The sequence below is a fragment of the Propithecus coquereli genome, unplaced genomic scaffold, assembly GCF_000956105.1.
Source record: "Propithecus coquereli isolate 6110/MARCELLA unplaced genomic scaffold, Pcoq_1.0 Scaffold68, whole genome shotgun sequence".
Classification (NCBI taxonomy): domain Eukaryota; kingdom Metazoa; phylum Chordata; class Mammalia; order Primates; family Indriidae; genus Propithecus; species Propithecus coquereli.
In genome coordinates, this window is record NW_012152840.1 from 2,929,399 (window position 1) to 2,954,340 (window position 24,942).

A 24,942-nucleotide genomic window follows, 5' to 3' on the forward strand; every position below is an offset into this window, starting at 1 on the left:
TAAAAGGCAGAGAGGCAGAGATTGTCAGTCTGGATAGAAAAGCAAGACCCTAATATATGTTGCCTACTAGAATATACTTTGAACAATAGAGACAGGTCAAAATGAAAGGATAGAAAAAGAAATAACATAAAAATATTAACCACAATAAAGCTGGGATGGCTATATTTATATCAGACAAAATAGATTCTTGATTGGATACTGGATCAGAAAAAGATAATTAGTATGATAATTTAAAAAATTCAAATAAAGCCTGTAGATTAGGTAAAAGTATTATATCAATGTTAATTTCCTGGTTTTGTAATTGTACTGTGGCTACATATGATATTAATATCTGGGGGAGCTAAGTGAAAGGTATATTGGAATTATAATTTTTGTAAGTTTTTCAAAAATATGTAATTATTTCAAAATGAGAAGTTGAAAACATTTTAAAAATTACAAATTTCTGCTCTCCAAAGACACTAATAAAACAAAAAAGCAAGCCATAGGCTGGGAATAAATATTCAGAATACTTATATTTGACCAAAAATATACTATATTTGATTTATATAAAGGAATTTTATTCAGAATATGTAAAGAACTCCTATAATTCAATAATACAAATTAATTTTTAAAAAGGGGCAAAGGATTTGAAACAGCAAAAAAGAAGATATATCAAATGGCCAATAAACACATAGCAAGATGCTCAACAGCGTCATCATGGAAATTCAAGTTAAAAATCACAATGAATTCCCATAATGGTTCCCATCCATGAAATGGCTAATCTAAAAAGCTTGGCAGTACTATGTGTTGGCACGTATATGGTACAGCTGGAGCTTTCATCCATTACTGATAGGAATGTAAAATTGTACAACCTACCTAGGAAAAGCTTAAGAAACTAATTTGCTACCTTCTTAAGTTAAATACACTTACCACATGACTCGACAATTCTACTCTTAGGTTTTCACCCAACAGAGATGAAACTGTATGCCCACATTAACACTTCTACATGAATATTCACAACAGCTTTATTTATAATAGCTCCGAACTAGAAACAGCTCATGTGTCCATCAATGCATGATACCTACTGTGCTATATGGGCATAGAAAGGAATACTACTAAGCCATAACATAAACAAACCACTGATACACGCAAAAACACAGATGGATCTCAGAAAAGGGGGGGGGGAGGTATCCACACAATGAAATACTTCCCACTGTTAAAAAAGAATGAAGTATTGATACATAATACAACATACATGAATCTCAACATAATTACATTGAATGAAAGAAGCTAGACATTAAAAAGTACATACTGTGTGAGTCTATTTATATAAAATTCTAAAAAAAAAAAAATCTAAAGTGAGAAAGTGATGTGTTTACCTTGGACTAGGGGTGGGAACTAACTGGGAAGGGGTATACGCAAACATACGGGAGTGATAAAATGTTCTAAATCTTGATTGTGAAGGTAGCTACATAGGTAGCTATATATTCACAGGTAGCTATATTCACAGGTAGCTATATATTCACCAAAATGTATTTACACCACAGAATTAAATTGGGTACATTTTATTGTATGTAATTTGTACTTCAATAAATTTAATTTTAGAAATTGTTAAATGTTGTACAACATGATGCTTTGAAATATCCAGAGCACTACATGCTAGAGCAGAATGGCTCTCTCTTTAGTGTCTGAAAGTGAGAGTCAAAAGTTAGCTGGAAGTCTCCTCTTAACATATGCTTCAACATTTTTCTTAGCCAGGATCAAGTGTATAATGAACAGAAAAAAGTGGGTAAGGCTACGGTTAGTCCTAAAGTTGAAAACATCCCAAATGAAAAGAAAATGTGTTTAAAAGTATGCCAGAAAGTTACCTGATTGGCATTTCTGTAACAGAGAGCAGTATAACATAATCTTAAGAGTCTAAACAATAATATTATATGTACATTGCTGTATTCTTTAGGTTAAATTTATGCTAAAATCTATATATTGAGTAGTTCTTTTAAATATACCTAAACATATTTAACAGAGATACTTCCATTTTATAGATAAAGAACAGAGAGGTGAAATAGTTACTTGCACAAAGTTAAATAGATAAAAGTGTCAAGCTGGGATTGAACCTAAGCCTTTCTGACTCGAGTCCTTGGGCTCTTTACTGTTTGCCATTTTATCTCCGATTATGCCATATATATTACCTTTTGCATTATAAAGAGGCTCAAGTGTGTGACCCTGTACAGGTTACAGAGCAATGGTATTGATCTCCTTATGCTGTGCTTGTATGTCTTGGGAATGGTACTGAGAAAGCAGTTTAAAGCATGTGGAAAGCATTAAATTCTACAAAATGTCATTCCTATATAGTATCAAATACTAAAAACAATTCCAGGGACTGAAGAGATGCTGGTCCCAAGTAACTTTCTTTAACTTGATTCCCTAGTCTACCCAAAAGCTCACAAAGTACTATAAATCACAGTAGAAGGAAGATAAGAAATGGATCTCAGAACATCTCTTTTAATTTGGGAGAGGACAACTATAGCAGTCTCTCTCATTCTATTTTCCTTTTTTTTTTTTTTCAGTTGTTTACTTTTCTTTGTATAATTCTTTTGGATTTTAAAGTTTCATATATTTCCTTAGCTTTCTTCACCAGGAGTTTTGCTAGTAATGGATGTGATTTATTCAGAATTATTGTGTTTTATTAATTTTTTGAAATGTATAGTAATAAAGTAATAGAATTATACTAAATTAAAATTATCTACTTTAATGACAAAAGGAAAATATTCACTAATTGAGTATCTTGTTTAAGAATATATAAAATATTTTCATCCTACCTGAAATCACATGCTGTAGTAAATTCTGCTCCTCCACCCAATGCCCAACCTTGAACCAGCGCAACACTTATTAATGGAAGTCTATATATTGAAGGAAAAATTGATATTAACATTTTTAATTTCAATATTAATTTACAAATGTTATTTTTAAAAATATCTTAAAATGCAATGAAACAAAAGTATTGCATTGTCTTTATAGTAACAAACATTGTCTTTATAATAACAAACATACATCAAGGGATAGTAGAACCTTGAACCTATGTACCATGAGAGGAAGAATAGTATAATACCAAACATATAATAATTCATACTAAATGCCATGTAAGTTTATCAAAAGACCTCCCTAAATCACTATGTATTTTTAAAATACAGACATATTGTGACTTTCTTTCAAATAGGTGGATGCTTTTTGTATAATATACAACTCCCGGAACTTCTCAGCAGCTGGCAACCAGGAATAATTCAATGTGATGTTGTTTTAGTCCATTTTTATTGATATCAGGTTAAAGGTGGGAAAATTAAGGCTGTATCCAAAGGAAGGAAATGTGGTACAGAAGATAGAGCCCCAAAAGTGTGTTATGAAGGTTTCTATCAAAAATCTTCTCATTACTGCCTGAAGTAACCCATAGACTAATCCTATACAAAGGCATGATTTGATGGTAAAAATAAATCCCCTACCATTCCTGTTTACAAAGAACCACTTTGCAGGAGTGTCTGAATAGTACAAGGTAAATCTAAAATGTTTCAAGGTATGAAATTTTTTGTACGTTCTAACCAAAATGCAAACCTGCAAGTCTAAAGTAATTGAAAATTTCTTAACATGCATTGGTCCCAAGTAGAAAGGATTATTTTAAAAAGAATAACTTCTCAGATTTATCCAAGAAAAAGTCAGATGGAATAGGGAAAGGGAGGTTAACAAGAACTAAGACAATAAAAATAGTATTTTAGAATAGTAATGGTATGATTCTGTTAAATGTTACTCTTTCTAGACTCTCAGATGTAAGTACCTAAAGTACAGTGATGACCAATAACTATGCTTAAACAAATACGAATATTAGTTTTCATATTTTAAAATTGTCTATATTCAGAATATGAAAATAGAAAACTAATGAGCCAAATATGTCACAGTTTGTAACCCCAAACATAGAAAGATAAACCAAGAAGAATTTTTCCCCTTTTCTTTCTTCATCTAGGTACAAAGTGATCCGTCTTCCTCAGAAAGCTGTAAAAGCCTTCTCCAATCCATAGTTCTTTTTCTCTCTCCTCTGGATACAAACTACTTCATAGCACAGTCTACTAATTTTGAATATTAGATAATCTCTGAGTGTCTTCTCTTGATCAGTGTCTTTATTTTGCTGTAATATCAGTATTTAACTTTCCCCATGTCTATTCCTTAATATAGCTAGTTATATATGCTCTTTAGGGAAAGGGCTATATCTTAAGTTCTTTTTATTTCTCTTATTTTTAAAATACTTCTATATACTTCACTAACATATAATTAAATGTCCTCTATGGCACAAAGAAATAGTTCATCATTAGAATAAACATAATCTGAAAATCAGTTATTATTTTTTAACTGGTGCAAATAATTGAATAATAAGATATTTGGGGTTTTAGAAATTATATTTTAAAAGGAAAGGTACATTACCTCATAAATCTTGTTAAGGTATTCTGCATGAACATACATAACGCTATTCCATCCTTTAAATAAAAATAAACATAAACAGTAAGGTATAATGTAAATATATAAGAAAATTTTTTAAAATTCAGATTTTAGAAACTAATAAAACCAAAAATATACCTAACTTTTTTAAAAATGACGTTTCCATTTCAAACTCTTTGATGCTGTGTGTAATGTAAATGGTGCTGTGTTTGACTCTGCTGATACTCTAGGGCTCCTTGAACCCAGATTTGAATGAGGCATTAGCAAAGATGTAGGCATGAGAGTCAGGTCACACACCTCAGAACAGTATGGACTTCTACGCAGGGTGATGTGAGGGGTAGAGGCATAAGATACACCCACCTATTATCCCCGAGAAGATAAACATATAAAGGAAGAAGGGGAAGAAAGGAAAAGTGATGTTAAGCTTTGATTTTTTTTTACTTCTAAGACTTTTATCTCGGTATCTCCACAAATTAAAATTTTCTTAAGAAAATTTCTTAATTGTAGTCCAAACTCATTACCTCTTCTTTTCTATCTCACACACTTTCTTCAACCTGTGTAATCTGGCCTTCAGCTTTCTCCCAAAAGACTCTCCTCAAAGGTTTCTAATAATCACATATTGGTCAAATTAAATGACTTTTCCTCATTTCTATTTTTCTTCTCTCACTCCATAACATGTGGTACCTTTCCTTTGGCTAGTTTCTTCACTCTGATACTCTCTTAGTTTCGAGCAATGCTATACACTCCTGATTCTCTTCCCATTTCTTTGATTGTTAATTTCCAGTTTTCTTCCTTGGCTCTTTTTATTCAGCTAATCCCCTAAATGGATGTATTCCCAAACATCCAACCCATGAGTTTCTTTATCTTCTTTATTTACAATTTCTTTTTTGGAAGTCTCATACACTCCCATTGCTTCAACTACTGAATTCCTGTGAAGTGCTAGACATTTTCACATCCTGCCAACACCTCAAACTCAGTATGGCAAAACCAACTAGGAGTAAAAAAGAGTCAGTTTGAATCTTAGTGCTATCACTTAATAACAACATGAACTTGAGCAAGTTATAACTATGAATGTCAATCTTCTCATCCATAAGGAATGAGAAATAAAAATAATATCTGTTCTATTTGACTTAAAGGGTGGTTGGAAAGATGAAAATGTACCTAGACACTCTCTGTAAAAAGCTTACATAAATATAAGAGGTCTGTTGTTAGTGGAAAAAGTTAGTGTAAGAGGTCTGAGCTAGTGGTCAACAAAGCTCATAATTTTGGTACTAATTTTGACTCTTTCATTTCATAATTTTCCCACCCTCAGTGAGCTACCAAGTAATTCCCCCCCTCAGTTCTTCCTTTGAAATATTTCCAATATATTAATACATCCATTCTTTTTATATTCTCACTGCTGCTGCACTAGGTGACAGACCTATGTTACTGAAGACTAAAGTATTATAATTCAATAGCTTTGCTTCCGAATGAAGGAGCTCAGGATATTTCATCCCAGAATATGACTCCTTGGTATAAAGAGTATTTTGAATTAAAGACCCTTAGAGATTAACAGGCCTTAGAAGGGACTTTCCCTCTACCTGCATAAACCAGACAGGACCCATCAAAAAGAATAAACATTTTCCCTTTCTTTCCCTGTTATCTCAATATATTACAGGAAAGAAGATCAAGAATGCAACCAGACCTTTTGAATATAGTATTTGTCTCAAGTTAATTCATTCTCCCAAGTATTTATTCATTCTCCCTAGTAACCATTTATTGCCACTCAACAGAATTACCTATCGTCCTCATCTCGCCCCTCTAAAATGAGGGTATGTAAACTTCTGGACCCCACTGGGATATTAGGTAATCACTGTGATTCTCCCTGTGTGCATGGTAAATAAATTTGTAATCTAATTTCTTGTATTAATCTGCCTTATTGTGAGTTGATCTTTCAGCAAACCTTTGGGGTAAAGCAGTTTTCCTTCTCCCCCCCAGCACATAACATAGATAGCATGTTAGATAGAATCAATTATTATGGAAAAAACTAAAACAGGGAAGGAGATAGAAGGACCAGGACCGGTAGAGGTTATAATTTGAGATAGGGTGGTCAGGGCAGGCTTCACTGAGAAGGTAACGTGTTGTAAGGGAGGGAGTGATCTGTGTGGAGAGGTGAGCAAAAGCCCTCCAGGCAGGGCCTGGCATGGCTGAGGAACAGTGGCAAGGCCAGTGAGATTTGAACAAAGGGAGTGAGTTACCAAGAATTTTACATATACTATTTCTAGTTTTTATTAATTTTAAAATCATCATGTGATAAACATACTCCATACTTTAACATATTACTATTTCTTAATATTATCCATAAAGAGAATTTTACTCAAATTACTTATTTTTATACTGTGTATTTCCTACACTATGACTATCAAGATTTCATAAAAGTACAATAAAGAATTCATCTACCCTGGAAAATGCTTTAAATAAAATATTTCAATTCCAATCTGAGTTCTAAGTATACTCATTGTAAAGCAGACTCCCAATTCCAGATTTTCCTTGCTGAGATGGGCAGGTATATATAGCAACAAGTAAGGGACACCTGCAGTGATATTCATAGCATTAAGGCCACACCACCCTAGTTCTCAGCTGTCAATCAAAAGATTTACTGTAGGCACTAAAGAGAGATTACTTGGAGAATGTCTGTATGAGAAAGAAGAAACTTTATTAAGTGATCCCTTATGTGAAGTCTGAATAAAACCTCTGTGTTTTCCTACATGACTTATATCACACTAACAATGTATATATGAAACAACTAGTATGTTTCCACTTGTGGCTTTCACATATATAAGAAAAGAAACCCAGACACATGATATAAAGAGACAAAAACCTACCTTCTATCTAGAAGAAAACAGCAAAATAAAATATCCACTCATCTTTCTAGAGATGTTTTCCTACCCAACTTATATCAGAACCACAACAATCTATTTATCTCATTCTATTGTTGCAATGTCTTTCATGAACTTAGTGCATAGTAGTACAGTCATTCTAGAAGTGAAAAAAATATATGCACCCTAATGTTTAAGAAGCAAATCGAACAACAAAAGAAGTATTTACTTCATGACTTCTAAAGGAAAGGTGATGATCTTGAATTCAATCTATCATCTTAATAATACCAATTTATATTAGTATTTGAAATCTTCTAGTACTTCTTCCCAGTTTACAAAACACTTTAGTATACACTAGCTAACTATGAAATAGGTTTTATCAAGCCCATGGAGCTAAGGCTAAGAGGAAAGTTATGTATCTTTCTCTTTTTGTTAAGTGGCAGATTTGTGTCTAACCCAAGAATTCTCACTCTGGATTCAGAGCTTTCTTTATCCTGTTATAGTTATGGGTAGGCACAACTAACCCAGGAATTTGTTCTATCAATGTAGGTAAAAGAGAGAGACAGACACCCAACCCCCAGATCTTGGTTTCTAACACAATTCTATACCATTTTCCCCTACCAGGACTCCTTGGAGAAATCACTATTCTAGAATTAGAGCAAGGAAAATAGAAGGTTAACCTGGAATATCTGATAGCACCAGAAAGTAAGGGAGTACTCAAAAAACTAAAAGGATAGGTGAGTGTCAAAGGGACACAGGAACTATCCTGAAAGGACTCCCAATGGCCAAAGCTGGAACAACTTGAGCAACAAAATGAATAATGCATGCAAAACAAATATTCATGAACACACACTGATATAAATAAAGAACTGCATAAATAAATACATGAATAAATGGGAAAGAAGACAAAAATCTTCTTTATAGAAGAATTTCAAATAATTGACATAAATATGTCCCCTCCCCAGGAGATGGAACTTATTCTCCCTCTCCATGTGAGTGTGGACTAAATTTAGTGTCTTCTTTCCAAAGAGGAGAATATGGAAAATAACTTTAAGGTAGAGAAACCAGGCAAACACTAGCTTGGCCATGTGACCAAGGTTAACATGAATAGTGATAAGTCATGTTGACAGTATGTTCCCTTGATATGTGATGAAAATACCACCTTACTCTGGTCTTCCTCTTAGAAACCCATAACCCAGTCTAGTATGAGAAAAATGCCAGACAAATTCCAACTATGGAATATTCTAGAAAATACCTGACTTGTACTCTTCAAAACAGTCAAGGTCATGAAAAACAAGGAAAGTGTGAGAAACTGTCACAGATAAGAGGAATCTAAGGCGATATGATGACTGAATTTACTGTAGTATCCTGGACGGAATGCTGAAGCAGAAAAAGGACTCCAATAGAAAAACTAGTGAAAAACAAAGTATGAAGTTTCTTTTCCCCTTTTTTAAAATCACTTTATTGAAGCATGATTAACATGTAAAAAGATAACACATACTGTAAGATAAGTATGAACCCATCCTATGCAACCATCATGACCATCAAGGCCACAGATATATCCACCACCTCCCTAAGCTTCCTCCTACTCCTTTTATTATTATTTTGTATGTATGTGTAATAAGACCACTTAACCTAAGATCTACCTTCTTAGAAAATTTTAAGTATACACTACACTACTGTTAGCTATAGGGACTATGCTGTACAGATCTCCAGAATTTATTTATCCTGCATAACTGAAACCTTGTAACCCTTTAAGCATCAACTCTCCATTCCCCCATCCTCCCTCCCAGCCCCTGGCAATTACCATTCTACTCTCTGCTTCTTTGAGTTTCACCATTTTAGATGCCACATGTAACTGAGATCATACAGTGGAATTTCATTAACAGTAAGGTACCAGTGTTGGCTCATTAGTTGTAATAAATCTATGTACCATAGTAATATATTAAAAACAGAATGGAGGAAACTGAATGTCAGGTATATGGGAACTCTGCTATGTTTACAACTCTTCTGTAAATCTAAAATGATTCTAAAATTTTTAAAAATTGTTTTTAAAAAAAAGAATCAATAGAACTGGGGAAAAAAGAGACAAAATGGAGGTTTGGGGGAAGCAGCAGTAGCAATATTGAGAGCAAGAGAAAAAGAGAGAGAATCTCACCCTCCAAAAAACCTCAAACAACTTAGAGTGCTCTGCTAAACCACAAAGAAGAGCAATGTCAAAGATTTTACTGAAGTGCCCTTTGCAGATAGCCCATTGGTAAAACTTTAAGAATCATTTGTTTCCCGTATAGATAATACCTACTATATAATTCCCCCTATATATTGTTTCCCCTATATAATTTCCCTATAACTCTACCAAAAACAAAATGAATCAAAAAACCTTCTGATCCTTTGAAAGTTATTAAAGTTATCATAATAACCATATAAGTAAAATACAAATATCTCAGCCATAGATGTTTGATAAACACATAGAATCTAATGTATAATCCACTTGCCTCTGGAGTTCCTAGTGCTTTCACTGCATTCAGATCAGATCCTGAAGAGAAAGTATTTTTTGCCCCTCGGACAATGAGGCCTTTCCCCTCTGTCCAATTTTCTAATTCGATCACTCTTTCCAGAAGTTGCAGCATCATAACACCTGCCAGAGAGGGCAGGGGAAGTAATAAACACAGTTAATATACTGTAAAAATAGAAATAATGTATAAATCACAAGGTGTCAAGCAGTACTCTTACATGCTTTATTAATATTTGCCAAATGTCTATCCAATGCCTATTGTGCTGGTACTATAGAGTAAACAAAAGAGGTATATATGACAGTCCCTGCTTTAAAAGTTTAAATTTATTAGTATATCTATCTATCTAAGAAATCACACAAATATATGATTAGGTAGAAAAATAAGAATATATTAATATCATACATGTCCCAAGAATAATAAAATTATAATGTACAATATGGGATATGGTAATAAGAAAAAATTATTTCTTAGGGTAAAGATAAAATACAGACTTCTCGGCAATACATGTTCAGTGTTTCAGTCAATAAGCTGTATGCGTACAACATAGGACTATGAGATCCTATGATCTATTGGACATATGGTATATAGAACAAAGTGAAATTTTTGTCCTACTCACATCACAGCTAGTATAATAGGATGTTCGTTCAGGAAAGGGGTGGTAATTATCATCTTTTCCACAGTTGAAAAACCATGCTCCAAGGAGCCCAAGGCATACTACGGAAGTGTTTCACATGCCACCAACCATTGATTCTATAATTTATAGATTAGATTGTTACTTTGGTATTGCTCCAAAATTCTACTGGAGCTTCTTTATAATGAAGAAATTTAAAATAGAAACAGCAAGGACTGTCATTTTTAAGAGCTAATCAGTAACTTTTAGATATGCTTATCTTTGGTGATCTTCCAACTTCAAAAAAGTTCACTGTTCTCAACATGATTGATTTTATTTTTTTCTGCCTAAGAAATGCTTTAGAATCTAATATAAAGGTCATAACAGAGGGTTCAAACTGACAAAGAATCTGTACCACAAGGTCCCAAAACTTACTATATAGGCCCCATTAAACTGTGTATACTTCTTTGGAATATAAATCCCACAATGTCAAGAACTATTATTTTCTTTGCCATTTTCTGAAGTAAATAGTAGTGAAGTGGTCCTACAATAAATGTTAAATCAGTGTTACTAAGTCACAAATGACTAAGCAACTATCCTTTCTAATTGCTAACAATGGACTGCATATACAATGGTGATCCTATAACATTATAATGGAGCTGAAAAGTGCCTATTGCCTAGTGATGTCAAAGCCGTTGTCCTGTTGTAGTGCAACACATTTTACACGTCTGTGTTACAACAGCCTATGGTATTCACGCAGTAACATGCTGTAAAGTTTTGTAGCCTACGAGCAATAGGTCATACCATATAGCCTAGGTATGCAGTAAGCTATACCTTCTAGTTTTGTGTAAGTCATTCTATGATGTTTGTTTACACCATGAAGAAATGACCTAATGACATATTTCTTAGAACATATCCCTATCATTAAGCAATGCATGACTGTATTTAAAACTGTAACCCTTCCTAAGGATGTCCTAGATGCTTTAGAAATATAGTTCTTGCTCTCAAGTGATTTACAGTCTAGTAAGGGAAACCAAAAAACCTCACATATTTAGGGTAAGAATAAATCTGTATAGGTAATTATGGACCTTTAATCATTAGTCATAATATTTAAGCTTCTAAATAATAATGCTATCCTTAAGTATAAAAAAATTTATACTAGTGATTAATCTTAAACTCATGTTTTTACTTTGTAAAATAAACCTTAAGAGTTGGAAGAGACCTTAAAGAGTATCTAATTAGATGATTTTTAAACAAGAGCCTTGAGGGCTCACTCATCCTCTCCCAACCCAATTCAAACAAACACCATTACCCAAATCAAAGCAGCTCTACTTTTATTAGTTTTATATGTCATACATCAAATTAATGTTTCCACTTGAATAAAAAATTATTATTTGAAACTAATGAGAAGCAAATTAAAACTATTAATCTAATTTAACCTTCTAGAGCAGCCTTACCTTTCCATTTTTATTTTTCCTGGGATAATATTAAAATTGGCTTTTAGTCCCTAAACCAATTGAAGGTGTGGAGCTGCACAGTCTAATAAAGTAGCCACTAGCCACACGTAGCTATTGAGCACCTGAAAGGTGGCCAGTCCAAGTTGAGATGTGCAGAAAGTATAAAATAAATATCAGATTTCAAATATTTAGTATGAAAATAAAAAGGAAAATATTCATATTTTTCTACATCTGTTATATGTTGAAATAATATTTTAAATATACTGAGTTAAATAAAATAATTATTAAAATTAATTTTACTTATTTCTTTTTACTTTTTTAACTATTGCTACTAGAATATTTAAAATTACATATGTTGCTCACATTTGTGTCTTGCATTATATTTCTGTTGGTCAGCACATTACATCTCTGAATTCTGATAAGTGGAGAAAAAAGTTATCTTGGGTTTAAAGACCCACAACTGGTAATTTACAAAGTTTACAGTATATCGATTTATGTCTCTAGGGGCGATCATATATAAAGTAGACACATGAGAATTTATTGAGATATTTTTTAGCCCAATATTTCAATTGCTACTAAAGAATATACTTATCCCCCATGAAGTGAATAACTAACAAATAGAGGTTACCAAATGAGTGGTGAGTGTTCATTCAGCAAGGCTACTCATTAGCTCTTGCTTAATATCATGGTAGCATAATTCAAATTTGAGCTTCCACAAAAATTTTAAATTATCATATGTCCTGGATCTTCAGGTCTCTTAAACATAAAATTCATACATGCTGTAAGTGTTAACTAGCAAACAGAACACATTCACCAGTATACTGAGTTAAGAAAGAGTCAACAGATAGGCAAGTGTAGTGTTTCCACTGTAACCATGAAATTACATAGTTAAAAACTAACAATAACAGCCTCATTTTAATTCATAGAAAAAAAATTAAGCTAAATAATTCTTTTCATTTACAGGCTTTTCTCTTTAATTTCAGAAAAATCTTTTAAAACTCCTTCCCCTTGTTTCCCAGTGGCACTAGTTAAAAATAAATGAAGTTATTAAATGGTTAACGAATTTCAATGAAAAAATACAATCAATATTAAGTTCCTTTTATCAACATTTGTATTAATGAATTTTCTGAAAACATTAAAATATTCATAAATAGTAAAAATGTTCCTGGTTCACATTACGGAGATTTTGTTGTCTTTATTTTTGTGTTCTACAAAGAGTACCACGACTTTAAAGAATTCTATGACAAGAGAAATGATTACATGTGATAGCAGGTTAGATTCAGTATGATTCTTTAGGAAGAAAAGAAAGTATCTCTAATACCTGAGAAGGCATTCAATTTACTTGGATTGTTCAGAGTAAGAATGCCAATGCCATTGTCTTTCTTCTGAAGGTCAATGGATCCACCAGGAAACTGCTGAAGTGTTTTTTTTACTTCTTCCTCATGGAAGCCATGGGATGTATTATATAGTGACGATCCCACTTGATTTAGCAATTTGGTCCTTAAAGACAGAGATGATGTCTTCAAAAGACTTCTTGCCATTTCTGGAAAAGAGAGATAAGTATGCAATTTTCTAGATGAACAGACATTCACTTTTCTAATAATACCTGTTAACAGGCTGCAATAATGGACCTTTCTGTTAAATTGGGAATATCTGCTGACTTCTAAAAGCACTCTTTCAGGAGATGGTCAGTACGGAATTCCTTTCATTTTACCCTTCTTCTCAAACCAAATAATTCACAAAGCATATCATTTCACTGTATCATGGAGAAATGTTGACATAATTACAGTACATTTACTGGGATCCAATACACTAGGAAGATTTAGAAAAAACGGTGCTGTTCCGTATTTAGCACCATCTCCTACCTCCAGGTGGTCTCTCTCATCACAGTATTTCTTCATTCTCCAACCCTTAACTTTTTCAAAATCTAAGAATAAATTCAGTCCAAGTGTCCCCTTGGAAACAGTCTCTATGCAGAAATGCTGTAAGAGCAATCCCACTCTCTAACAGAAATTTTATTCTTAGCATTATCCTTACCTTCTGCAACGCTTTCACACAAAAATTTGAAAGGGGCCCCAAGGAAAACGAGGAAGGAAATAGGAATGTGCATGTGGTTTTTGTGTTCCCCAGGTTTCTGTCACTCTTTTCTTCTTACTTTACATATACTTCTTGGGTAATCCCATCTCTGCCCATAGGCTTTTTTTTCCCTCCATGTAAACATTTTTGTTGATACAAAACATACATTCAGAAAAGTATACAAAACATAAGTTACAGCTCAATAAATTTTCATAAGGTACATTCTAGTAAATGGTACCCAAATCAAGAAACAGGATGTAACCTGAATCTCAGAAAGTCCTTTGTGCCACCTTTTGGTCATGATCCCTCAAATAAGGATAACAACTACCTTGACTTCTAACAGCCAAGACTAGTATACTTGCTCTTGAACTCTACATAAATTGAATAGCATATATTCTTTTGTGTCTGGTTTCAACTTTATATTTTTAACACCATTACTCTTATTATGTGAGTCTAAATAGTCCATTATTCTCATTGCTATATTCTATTATATAAATATCACACAATTTATATATTCCAATGTTGATAGACATTTGGGTTGTTTTTGACATCACAAATAGTGTTGCTGTAAATACTTCAGCATATGTCTTTTGGTCAATATGAATGCATTTCTGATGGATATATATCTGGGAATGAAACTGATGGGTTGGTGTGCTAAAGCCCAGCTTATACTGATTATTTAACACTGATTATTTAACAGAATTTTGCAAGTTGCTTTTTTAAACCACTGGTAGCTTGAAATTGACCATGGTGGGAATATCAGTAACATTACTTCTTTCTCTCTCCCTCTTTCACACACAAACACAGTTTACCAGTATACCACCAATTACAATATATGCATTTTTTCATTTGTTCAACTTTAGAAGACATTGCCAAAGAGTTTTTCAAAATGGTTGTACCAATGTATATTCCCATAGATAATGTTCCAGTTGCTCTACAACCTTGTTGTCACTTACCATCTTCCCCCCCCCCGCCCATTTTAGGTATTCTAGCGAATGGTATCTCATTATGGTTTCATTTTGTATTTCTATGATGTCTAATGAAGGCAAGCCATTTTCTTATCCTTATTTGTCATTTACATATAATATTTTGTGAAGTGCCATGCAAGCTTTTTGACAATTGTTCCTATTTATTTGCCTTTTTATTATTGTTCATTTGTTAGAGATCTTTTATTCTTCTGCTCACAACTTTCCTAAAACCCATAAGACAACAAAGCTTACATTTCTATCTCCAATTCAGACCTTATGCTTGTACTCCTAACTCATAGTATCGCCTACCAGAAATGCATTTCCCTTGCCCCGCTCAGCTCTGGGTATATCATAGGTTTCTCAAAATCATTGTCTAAACCTGAACTCATATTTCACCTAAAACTTGCTGCTCCTTCTTTATTCTGTCTCTTAACTATTCATTGTATCATCAACTCAGTGGTTCATGCCAGAAAACCTCTAGGGCAACCCAATCTCCTCTCCTACCTCACCTGCCACATGTAATGTACCTCTAAAATGGTTTCCTCTTTCTTTTCTTTCCCATCCTCTATTCCTTCTATTATGAATATAGTTCAAACCTGATTATATATCATCTAGACTAATACAATGGTCACCAATTAGTTTCACACTATTCCTTGTATTAGTGTGGATATCTTTGTAATCCAATCAGGACGTTTTAAACTTAAGGTTTTTAAATAGTTCTCTATTACTGAAAGAATCAAGTCCAATAGTCTCTTTGATCTGACTCTTACCTAAATCTTGAATCTCTTCTCTCATGATATGTCTATACAATCTACATGGGACACCAAATAACCAGAGTCCCAGAAATTTACCATGCCATTTTATATTATTACTTCCCCTCATACTGTTCTTTTTTCCCTCATTGATGTGGTAAATTCCCAAGCATCTTTAAAAACTGAATTCCTAAGTTTCCACCTAAAAGTGATTTCCTAAGTAGAGACAATAACTCCCTTTATTTATCCCAGTCCAGAAAATTATAATAACATTATTCCATTTTAACACATTATACACATTATCTTATTTTTCATTTGCCTTCCTCACTAGGAAGGATGCTTCCTGAGAGCAGTACTCTGAGGTACATACTCTGTGTCACTAGTGCCTCGTGTAGTCCTCAATACATAAAACGTACTTAATAAATGGTTAATGAAGGAAAATATAGGCAAGTGAAAAATTATCGGGTAGTTAAAAGAAATGCCACAAACTCGTTTTATAGCTTTAAAATGTCTCTAATTATGTGAATTATAAAACTATAAGAAACCAATAAACAACATCATAAAAAAGGTTACAAGACAATATTCCCTTTTTCCACTTTAAATTGCTTCACCTTCAAGTGACATCTTTGTGGAAATGTCTCAGCAGAATACTTGGAATTATATAAGTATTTTAAAAGAGTACACAGTGGGATGTAAGCCCCCAAACATACTTCAAGAACTTGGGAACAGTATTTCAAAATTTTACCAACTAAAGTGACTTATCAATACAATATTGACGAGATCAATATGTTTCTTCAGTCTCTTCAAGGAGACTAAATAATATGTAACTCTTATTAGATTGTGACCTAATACATTATAATATATTTTAATGGATTTAACAAAAAAGGTAGTGAGGTGCTTGTCTTAGAGAATGATACCAAAGAATAAAAAGCTCGTTATTTTTCCAAGAAAAAGGGTGCTCTAACTTGCATCGCAAGTCCTATGATGGCACCTGTTTCAACAACCATAACTTTATTCTTTCCCTTAATGTCAAACTCATGTATTTACTCTGCACAGGCTCTCCCTCCTTCCAAAAAATTCAGCAGCTGCCTGTAGGTATGGTTATTGAGTAAAGAATAATGAAAGCACTGGGTGACTCACTTTATGGATTGTGATTAATAAGGTCTGGGTCACTGTGATAAACAGAACTAATAAGTAACCAAGGAAAGCAGTCAAATGTCTTAAGTTGCAAAATAAAATACCTTCATCTGTTGCCAATTTCATATTCCTTTCTCCAAAACTCATAGACTATACTCATTTGTGCAACATCATCCCATCTCATTACCAGCTCTAGCTATCAAATTAGAAAATGATAAGGTATTAACTGATTCTGTGGTGTTAATTGATTTTAAGGTATCTAAGGCCTCTTGAAGACCTAGGAAGCTAGAAGGAACAATTATCAAACATGATTTTGCAACATGGTAGGATATTTTCAGTTAACTCAAGGAACATTGCAAGATGTTTAAAAATAAATTTCCAAATAAACATAAGAATCTAATTAGAACATGAAGGTAGAATAACGAAGGTAGAATAAAAAATAGTTTATATTATAGGTGTTCCCGCCACCTAAATTAGTGCAATAGGTACTTTACTGGTACTACATAAATTACTGTGCACATGGAAGAATTAGAGGATACTGTAAAAATAAAGAATAAAATTAAATAAGTTATTTAATTTTAAACAAATGATTCATTTAAAATAAATAATTTTCTCACAAATATTATTTTCATTCATTGAATATTATTCTCTATGCTTATCTTATCTCTTTCCCTTGTATAGCCTCAGTTTCCAAAACTGCAGCCTGGTTCAAAGACCTATTTCTCTGCTTTCCCTGAGAAGAGTAAAAGTTCTGTCTATGGAATGAAAGCATTCTGGAAATTATGGTCATTAGATATCCACTATCATTAGAAAATGAGCTATTCTGGTCAAATAAACTTGTCTATTTAACTGAGAGCAAAATTGCCCTGGGCAAGGACAAATTCTTTTGTTGAGAGCTTTCTTGCTCTCAGGCACATAGAACTGTATTGTTAAATATTTCAATTAAGTTTAAGATATTTCAGTTTATTTTTAGATATTGCATATTTATAATCATATGTCTCTAATGTATACCCCTAGGAGTACGAATCTTTGTACACACTCTCAAAGAAAATGAAAATGAAAAGATTTATTAATAAAGTATGGGGGCCTCTCAGAACTTGAACATGTACCTAAAGAACTAACCTGAAGGAGAAATAAAGTGATAAAACTAGAAAATTCGGGTCTATGGGAAATTGAAGGGGAGAAAAATTTCAAATATAAAATGTTATTACCAATTAAGAAGTATAAAGTAGATATGAAAAAAACACAACGATTTTGGAGGCTTCTTAAGTTATCACTCAAACGTAAATATCAAGTTGCCTCAAGTTCTCTTAGCGGAAGAAACCTAAACTAAAAATTTCAGAGGTTATTCAGAATGGACAAAGCAACAGGGCTTGAAACAAATTAGTCAACTAAACCTATATGCGCATGACAGGATGTATTTATTATGAAGTTTATGTTTACAAGCTCCATTCATATTCATAACCCTCTCATCTCCAACCCACTATTCTTTCTTTTCACCTCCCCTTTCACTACCCCTAAGTTCAGTGGTCAAAGTCTGTGGGAAAAAATAGGGAAATATACCAAACTATAGCATTCTAAATGAGTTCTGAAGAGTTCTTTGTGTCATGAAGACAAGTTTCAAAAAACATACTTAATAACTAGATTAGCAATTAAGACAAATATTTTAAAACAGGATGGTATTCTCTATTGAATTATTTAAAGTAAATTATAGCTACAAGTTTAGCTGCATTCTAAAAAATAATTTTTAAAACTTGATTCATTTCTTGGCATATGGGCCATTAAGGAAACTCCACTTATGTATAGGTTGTTATGGCCAAGAAATTGATAGAATGCAATTCAAGTGTATAGACACACATACATATGGTAATGCATTTGGTTAGAAGTAATTTTGCAGCAATTGAATGAATATTTATTGAATTTGTACCAGTGATCTTCCCTTTGCTAGCTATTTCAGAAAAAAAAAAAAAAAAACACCAAAGCATCTTCATGATCAAGCAGTTTTCAGTTTCATCAGGGAAACAAAATATACACACATAAACCAAAAATAATTCAAACATGTAATTGAAAATAGAGCAAATCGTTTTCTTGAGCTCTATTAGAGAGTTGCATTAAATTTAAAATACAGTCTGAACTTCAAAAAAGGATATCTTTTTTTTTCGCCAGTAAACTTTTATCATGTAGTCTAAGGATGTTCTATAGGCACGAATTGATCTAATAACATTAACTCAGTGTATGGGATTATAATACTATATTTCTCTTCATTCTTTCTAATTTTTGAAGTTCTAAGCAGAAGTACGACAAAAAATCAAGCGACACACCAGCTCTGCTGAGGAGCAACTAAAGGAAAACAAGCTCAGACCAGCTCTATTTTTGTAGTCCCTTGTGGTCAAGCTATTGACAGAGGAGAAAACCTTAAAATATTCTTATTTTACATGTTTTCAAAGTATCATTTCTTCAAAAGATTATGTTAGAGCTAATCTATTACAGCATGAAAATTATATAATCCCATTCCCCTTCCCAAAACAAATTTACAAAATAAACAGAAATAAGGCCCTGTTATTTTAATGTTTTTGTCCCCTCTAAAATTGATACTGAAACTTAATCCCCAATGCAATAGTATTGGCTTGGCAGGTGTGGCCTTTGGGAGATGTCCTTATAAAAGGGCTTGATGGTGGTAGTTTGTTACTCTTGCCCTTCTGTCTTCTTCCATGTAAGAACACAGCATCCCCCCACCCAGCCCCACCATGGAGGACTTAGTGTTCAACGCACCATCTTGGAAACAGAGAGAAGCCTCACCAGATACTGGTGACTTGATCTTGGACTTCCCAGCCTCCAGAACTGTGAGAAATAAATTTCTCTTCTTTATAAATTACAGTCTCAGGTATTTTGTTGTACCAGCACAAAATAGATTAAGATAGACCTACATTTCCATTTTACAATTCATTAAAACTTATCTTTGTATGCAGCTTTCCTCTAGAGAGTAGCCTATTTACTGTTAAATTTAGAAAAAATACAAAAGCACTCAACCAAAGTCCTCATTCTCAGATGTTCCTCCAAATAAATATATACATTAAAAAAAACCAATTATCAATGTATTAAAAACCTTTAAAACTAGACACTCAGAGCACTCCATAGTTGCCTCGAATCTCAAGTATTTTGAATGGACAAGAATATAGTTTATATGTAGACTATTTGATTAAATAAAAATATGGTTATGAAACAGTATAATACTAGTGTTACACAACTATAGATTTTTAGAAAAGATGACTTTTGTTCACTAATTTGAAATTTATGTTGTATTACACTTAGCCAGAAAGAAAAGAAACACAGATGTGAAGAATGAAGAAAAATGTTGGCTGAGTCACCTAAAAAGTGCTAAAAAAAAAAAAAAGTTAGGTTTCAGAATATAGGTGTGTTCATTTCTTAACCTAGGTAATGGATACACAGGTATGTATTTTGTTGTTGTTGTTCTTTAAACTCTTATACATTTTACACTCTGTGTACAGGTGCTACATTTACTTCTCAACAAACTTTTTAACTGAAGAATATCATTGAAAATTTTGGAGGATGTCTCTGTCTTTCCCAGTAATTTCTCCCAATCTTCTAAATTGCCAATTGCAAAACTAGTTTAAGTATTCTATTTTTTTACTTAGAAGAAATAAAGAACACATATTCCATCAGTAGCTACCAATAATAATATAGCCTATAGATGTCTGAAGGCTCTTTGTTGGCAAGTCTGGCAACTAAACAAGAGTACGTACTAAAGGTAATATTTCTTAAAAAACTGATGCACAACTAGATAATAGAGAATTAGAGATGAGAATGGTAACATATTGAGGGTGAGCTCCTGTCTCCACTAAAAAATTCTTAAGGACAAGGAATATACCTTATTCATAGTTCTTAGCACACAGAGTTTTACATTAAATCTTTGTGGAACCAAAAGACACCCAATGTGGTCATTACTGTATAGGTATTACAGTACCTAACCATCATTTCCTAAAGATAAGCTTTATATGTACAAAATAGAAAAAAAAAATTATGCCATTGCTGGGTTTCTAAGAAATGCAAGCCATGGATGAGCAGCTACAAGTGAGTGACAGTATCATAGATGGCCAGAGAAATAAATTCTCTTTTTCACTGTCCTCTGGTCAGCTTGCCACAGGGCCATCACTCTTCCATCAGTCCTAGCTGAGGAATTTCTGTTCCCCTTCACAACGGGATGGCAAGAGCTCCCTGACTGGTTTTATTCATGTTTACAAAATGGGTTGTATGATCTCTATTGGATCATTAATCAAAATATTAACACTTTTTAAGAAAAGAGGTTAAATAATAAAACAAAGTCACTACGTATCTACAATATCTGTCATACATATTTTACAAGGACCTGATTAGTAGTATTCTTCCTATTTGAACTATCAATATTTGAGATGTTCAAATATTAATCTCTTCGAACGCTATTAGGAGTTACGGGTTAGGGCTCTCAGAAAAAGAGGCAATTTTGCCCAATGGTTACCGAGGTAAATACCTAGTAACTGTTATTATCACACTTAAATGATGAACTCAAGACTTGACCCACTGTGTCCTCTCCCCTTCCCCACTCCCCCTTCCAGAGGAAGACACTGGTTTTGAGGTAAAGACAATCAATTCAGTCCAAGTATTAGAGCTTTCAGTAGGAGGTTACAAACTGAACCTGTTGTTTTCAATACTCTTAGTTCTGTTCTCCCTCCTTTTCCTCTCTACTGGATTCTCTTTCTCATTCTCTCTCTCTCTCTCTCTCTATCTATCTCTCTCCAGCTCCAATGGTAAAAGGAACGTGACACGGCCTTCAATTTGGTGTCCCATTCCATGAAGGCAAAATAGAGTAGGATTCAGGGTTCCTTAGGACTGCTTCTAGTCTAGGAAAATAGGTCATTTACTATCTCAGCTCACAATGCTGAGAAGTCTACTTATTCAGAGCCGAGCATAATACGTCCAGGAACTTGCTTTTTCCTGGAATCTGCTCTGTGAATATTTTCCCCCTGCAGATATGAAGAGAAAACTCAAAGAAGAAAATTCAGTTGGGGCAGAGGTCTTGATCTTCTCCACATTGATCATAACTTCAGAATCACAGTGCTAAAGAAACTTGATAAGGATTTAGATATCTATTTTCAAAAAATAGGTTCGCCTATGTTTTCTGAAATACTCTGTTCAAAGAACAAGGAATTACACTAGAAAATAAGGAGTAAAGACTTATAAAAGCATTAACATTTTTATTACTGTAGAATCAGAAAACAACATATTTTCTGCTCTCATTATAAGAGGTATGTCTGCTCTGTCTTGATTACCCCTACCTGCGACAGCCAATAACACCAGGAAAATTAGTATAAATGCCACAACATCTATATACTCTTATCCTTAAATCATGAAAAATTTAAATATTTATGTAACAGTAATATTTTGCCTCATTAGACATCTTTGATCTATCTTTGAAATGCTGATTTTTTCCAAGGAAATCTTATAATACTTCATGGATCCTTTTCTCTGTTCCATATTTCTTTCTCCCCTCATTCTGTCCCACTCCCACTACTAACTGTCCCTTCTTTTCTCTCTTCCTTTCATATTCTTCTGCCTGTGCCAGAAAAACTTAGGCACTGCTAAAGCCTGCTAGATTCACTGATGTCCAGTTTAGGAATCCAATTCTAAAAATTTGATAATATGGTATATTATGTATACTTTCATCCCAATTCTAAATTCAGAGACTACATTAGAGCTTAGTGGTGAGGAAATGACAAGGTGGTAGCCATTATTAAACTACTATAGTATCTGAAAATACAAGTGAACATAGCTTAAGATTCAGGTTATGTATAAGCATGTAGTAAAAAATTGGTATTTTGGATTTCTTTCACAATCACAAGGCAATGAAAAGGTTCTGAGGCATTTATAATTTCATAAACTCTCTTCTTCAGGACAAAACTTGTCTTGGGGGATTGCCTTGCTGTCTTGCCACAAAGCAGATTCAGTCTAGCTGAGTAAGTTCACTGCCAAACCATGGAAAAGGGAAAGAGAGGGCAATCTCCTTTGGCCATCTGAGATGGAAGGGTTCACTCGCCAGAAAAGGGTTCATTCACCAGTTTTTTTCCGAGTCCTACAAAGGTGATGAAATACAGTTCTCCTTGGTGCACAGGAATTTAGCAAGATGTTCTCTTAAAAGCCCTGACCGGTTTTACCTTATGTTGGAACCACTAAATTAAAAAAACTAACACAAAGCTATACTTAAAAAGAAAACAATTGGCCTATGGTAACAAACAAAAAAAAATTAGAAGTATTTCATTTTAGATTGTCAACATACAGCTGGTTTTTAAAGATTCAATTTGGTTTTAGGCTATCATCATATAAACTACCTTGCAAGTTTCATTACCTGCCACACCACATGTGGTGGAATGCAGATCACTTCCAGTGCCCCAAATGATTATTATCCACTCACCTTTCTGGTCAAAACCCAGAAAGATGTTAAGAAAAGATCAGCATATTTTACTGTAATTACTTCTTTAACCAGATCTTCCTACTAGATTTATCTGCAAGAAAGCATGTGCAGCGCCTAACAAATGGTAATTGCCAATAATAATTTTCTTAAATACTAAAATACACACAGGGGCTAAAGAATCTGGCCACAAACCAACTCTCCAGGTATCCTGTTTATTATTCTCTCAACTCACCCTGTTTCAACTCCATGCCTCTTCACAAGCTGGCTTCCTGTCCTGGAATGGGAGGAACCCTGATTACTGCCAGTGCCCCAAATATTATACTCTGCTCAAATTTCAGATAACCCAATAAGATGTCAAGAAAAGACGAGCTGTTTAACTTCTATGCTCCTCCCTCCCGCAGATTTCACAATTATACTTATTATCCAAGCTTGTTTCTTCCAAAGGAAGAAACCTTTGTTCTTCAGAACAAAGGGTCCTTTAGTACTCCCGCCCATGTCCAGTTTCTATACCTCTAGCACCTACAGGAAAAACTGGTACACAGTAGATAGGCTTTCAGATATGGAAGTGAGAAAAGAAAAGAGAGAGTGCTGACTTAGATGCTCTCTCCAGCCCTTATCAGCCTTTTCAGCCGATAATTTATCCGTGATTTTCCCTGCCTACGTTTGTGACCCTTGTGTGTAGCATTAAAAGGATTTTTGCAGCTCACACAAATTCTAGAAAGAACCCACACCAAAACTGAGTTGCTCATTTTGTTGTGGTTGAAAAGTTGGCTGCACGATACAAACAATATAAGAAATAAAGTTTTAGTTAAGCAAGACAATTTAATACATAAGTAAAAACACAATTACAGAGGTTCCAGGGAACATTACGTAACTTAGCACGGGGCCTTGAAAGTATTCAGAAATAAAGTTAGTGCGCTGAAAGGAAGCCTCCTTATGCTTGTGCAAATGTTAAAGTCGCTACTTATCTGTGTTTTCTGGCAAGTTTTTTCCTCTCTGCCCAGCGCTCTCCTTCACCTGGCAATGTCGGTCCTCAGCGCCCGGCACTGGGTTCCCACGCCCAGCAGAGGGTGGGTCTGCCCGGCGGCTTTGCAGGAGACAAGCCGCGGAACTCCAGAGGCTCGCTGTTTGGGAATGGCTTGGAGGAGAGCTAGAGTCCACTCCACAGCGACATTCCTAGGATTCTTGCCCCGACTGCACTTAAAGTGTACCCCTAGGGCCAGCGCCTCCCGCCACAGCCCTGAACTGCGCGGAGACTTCCCCTTCCGCTTTACCAAGACCCTTTTCCGCTCCCCTGCAACCCCGCTTCCGCTTTGCATGCCCTTTTTTGCTCCCCGGGAGACCCTCTTCCGCTCCCGCGCCTATCTTCCGTTCCTCCAAGTCCCCCTTCTTCTCGTACCCGCATTTCAGGCCCCACGCTCCCTCTTCTCTGGGGCTCTAGTCCATTCCCCTGCGGCCTCCCGTGAACCCGGAAATCGCACTGCAGCCGCCACACAGTCCTTTCCCCCGCCCTTTTTGAGAGCGAGCCCGAGACGGCAAGCTCTTACTGTTCTTGCTTGGAATTTTCCATTCTGCCCCCCAGGTTAGGGATGGTGAAGGGAGGCTGCCAAACCTTACTTCAGTTGCATGCTCCCCTGTGAA

General features: G+C 34.3%; 1 protein-coding gene across 4 annotated transcripts; it reads right to left on the reverse strand.

The window, feature by feature from the left end:
• Positions 1–2,794: 2,794 nt before the first annotated feature.
• Positions 2,795–24,731, reverse strand: ECHDC1 (ethylmalonyl-CoA decarboxylase 1). 4 transcript variants are annotated; one of them, XM_012660855.1, is made up of 6 exons: positions 24,319–24,731; positions 23,534–23,575; positions 13,224–13,445; positions 9,815–9,957; positions 4,447–4,499; positions 2,795–2,879 (listed from the first exon to the last, which is right to left on the reverse strand). In XM_012660855.1, exons 2-6 carry the CDS (start codon positions 23,547–23,549, stop codon positions 2,795–2,797), a joined length of 519 nt encoding a protein of 172 aa, XP_012516309.1. In that variant the 5' UTR covers positions 23,550–23,575; positions 24,319–24,731. The 4 variants fall into 4 exon arrangements, with proteins under 4 accessions (XP_012516309.1, XP_012516310.1, XP_012516311.1 ...); XM_012660856.1 differs by having other exon boundaries at positions 24,701–24,711; XM_012660857.1 differs by lacking the exon at positions 24,319–24,731 and adding an exon at positions 24,172–24,287.
• Positions 24,732–24,942: the final 211 nt, after the last annotated feature.

Bases quoted from the DNA above. Each gene is read 5' to 3' on its own strand.
- ECHDC1 (XM_012660855.1), bottom strand. The intron at 4,500-9,814 runs GCAAGTGGATTA...TTTTATTTAAAG, and splicing joins AAGCACTAGGAACTCCAGAG to GATGGAATAGCGTTATGTAT. The intron at 2,880-4,446 runs GTAATGTACCTT...TTCAATATATAG, and splicing joins ACCTTAACAAGATTTATGAG to ACTTCCATTAATAAGTGTTG.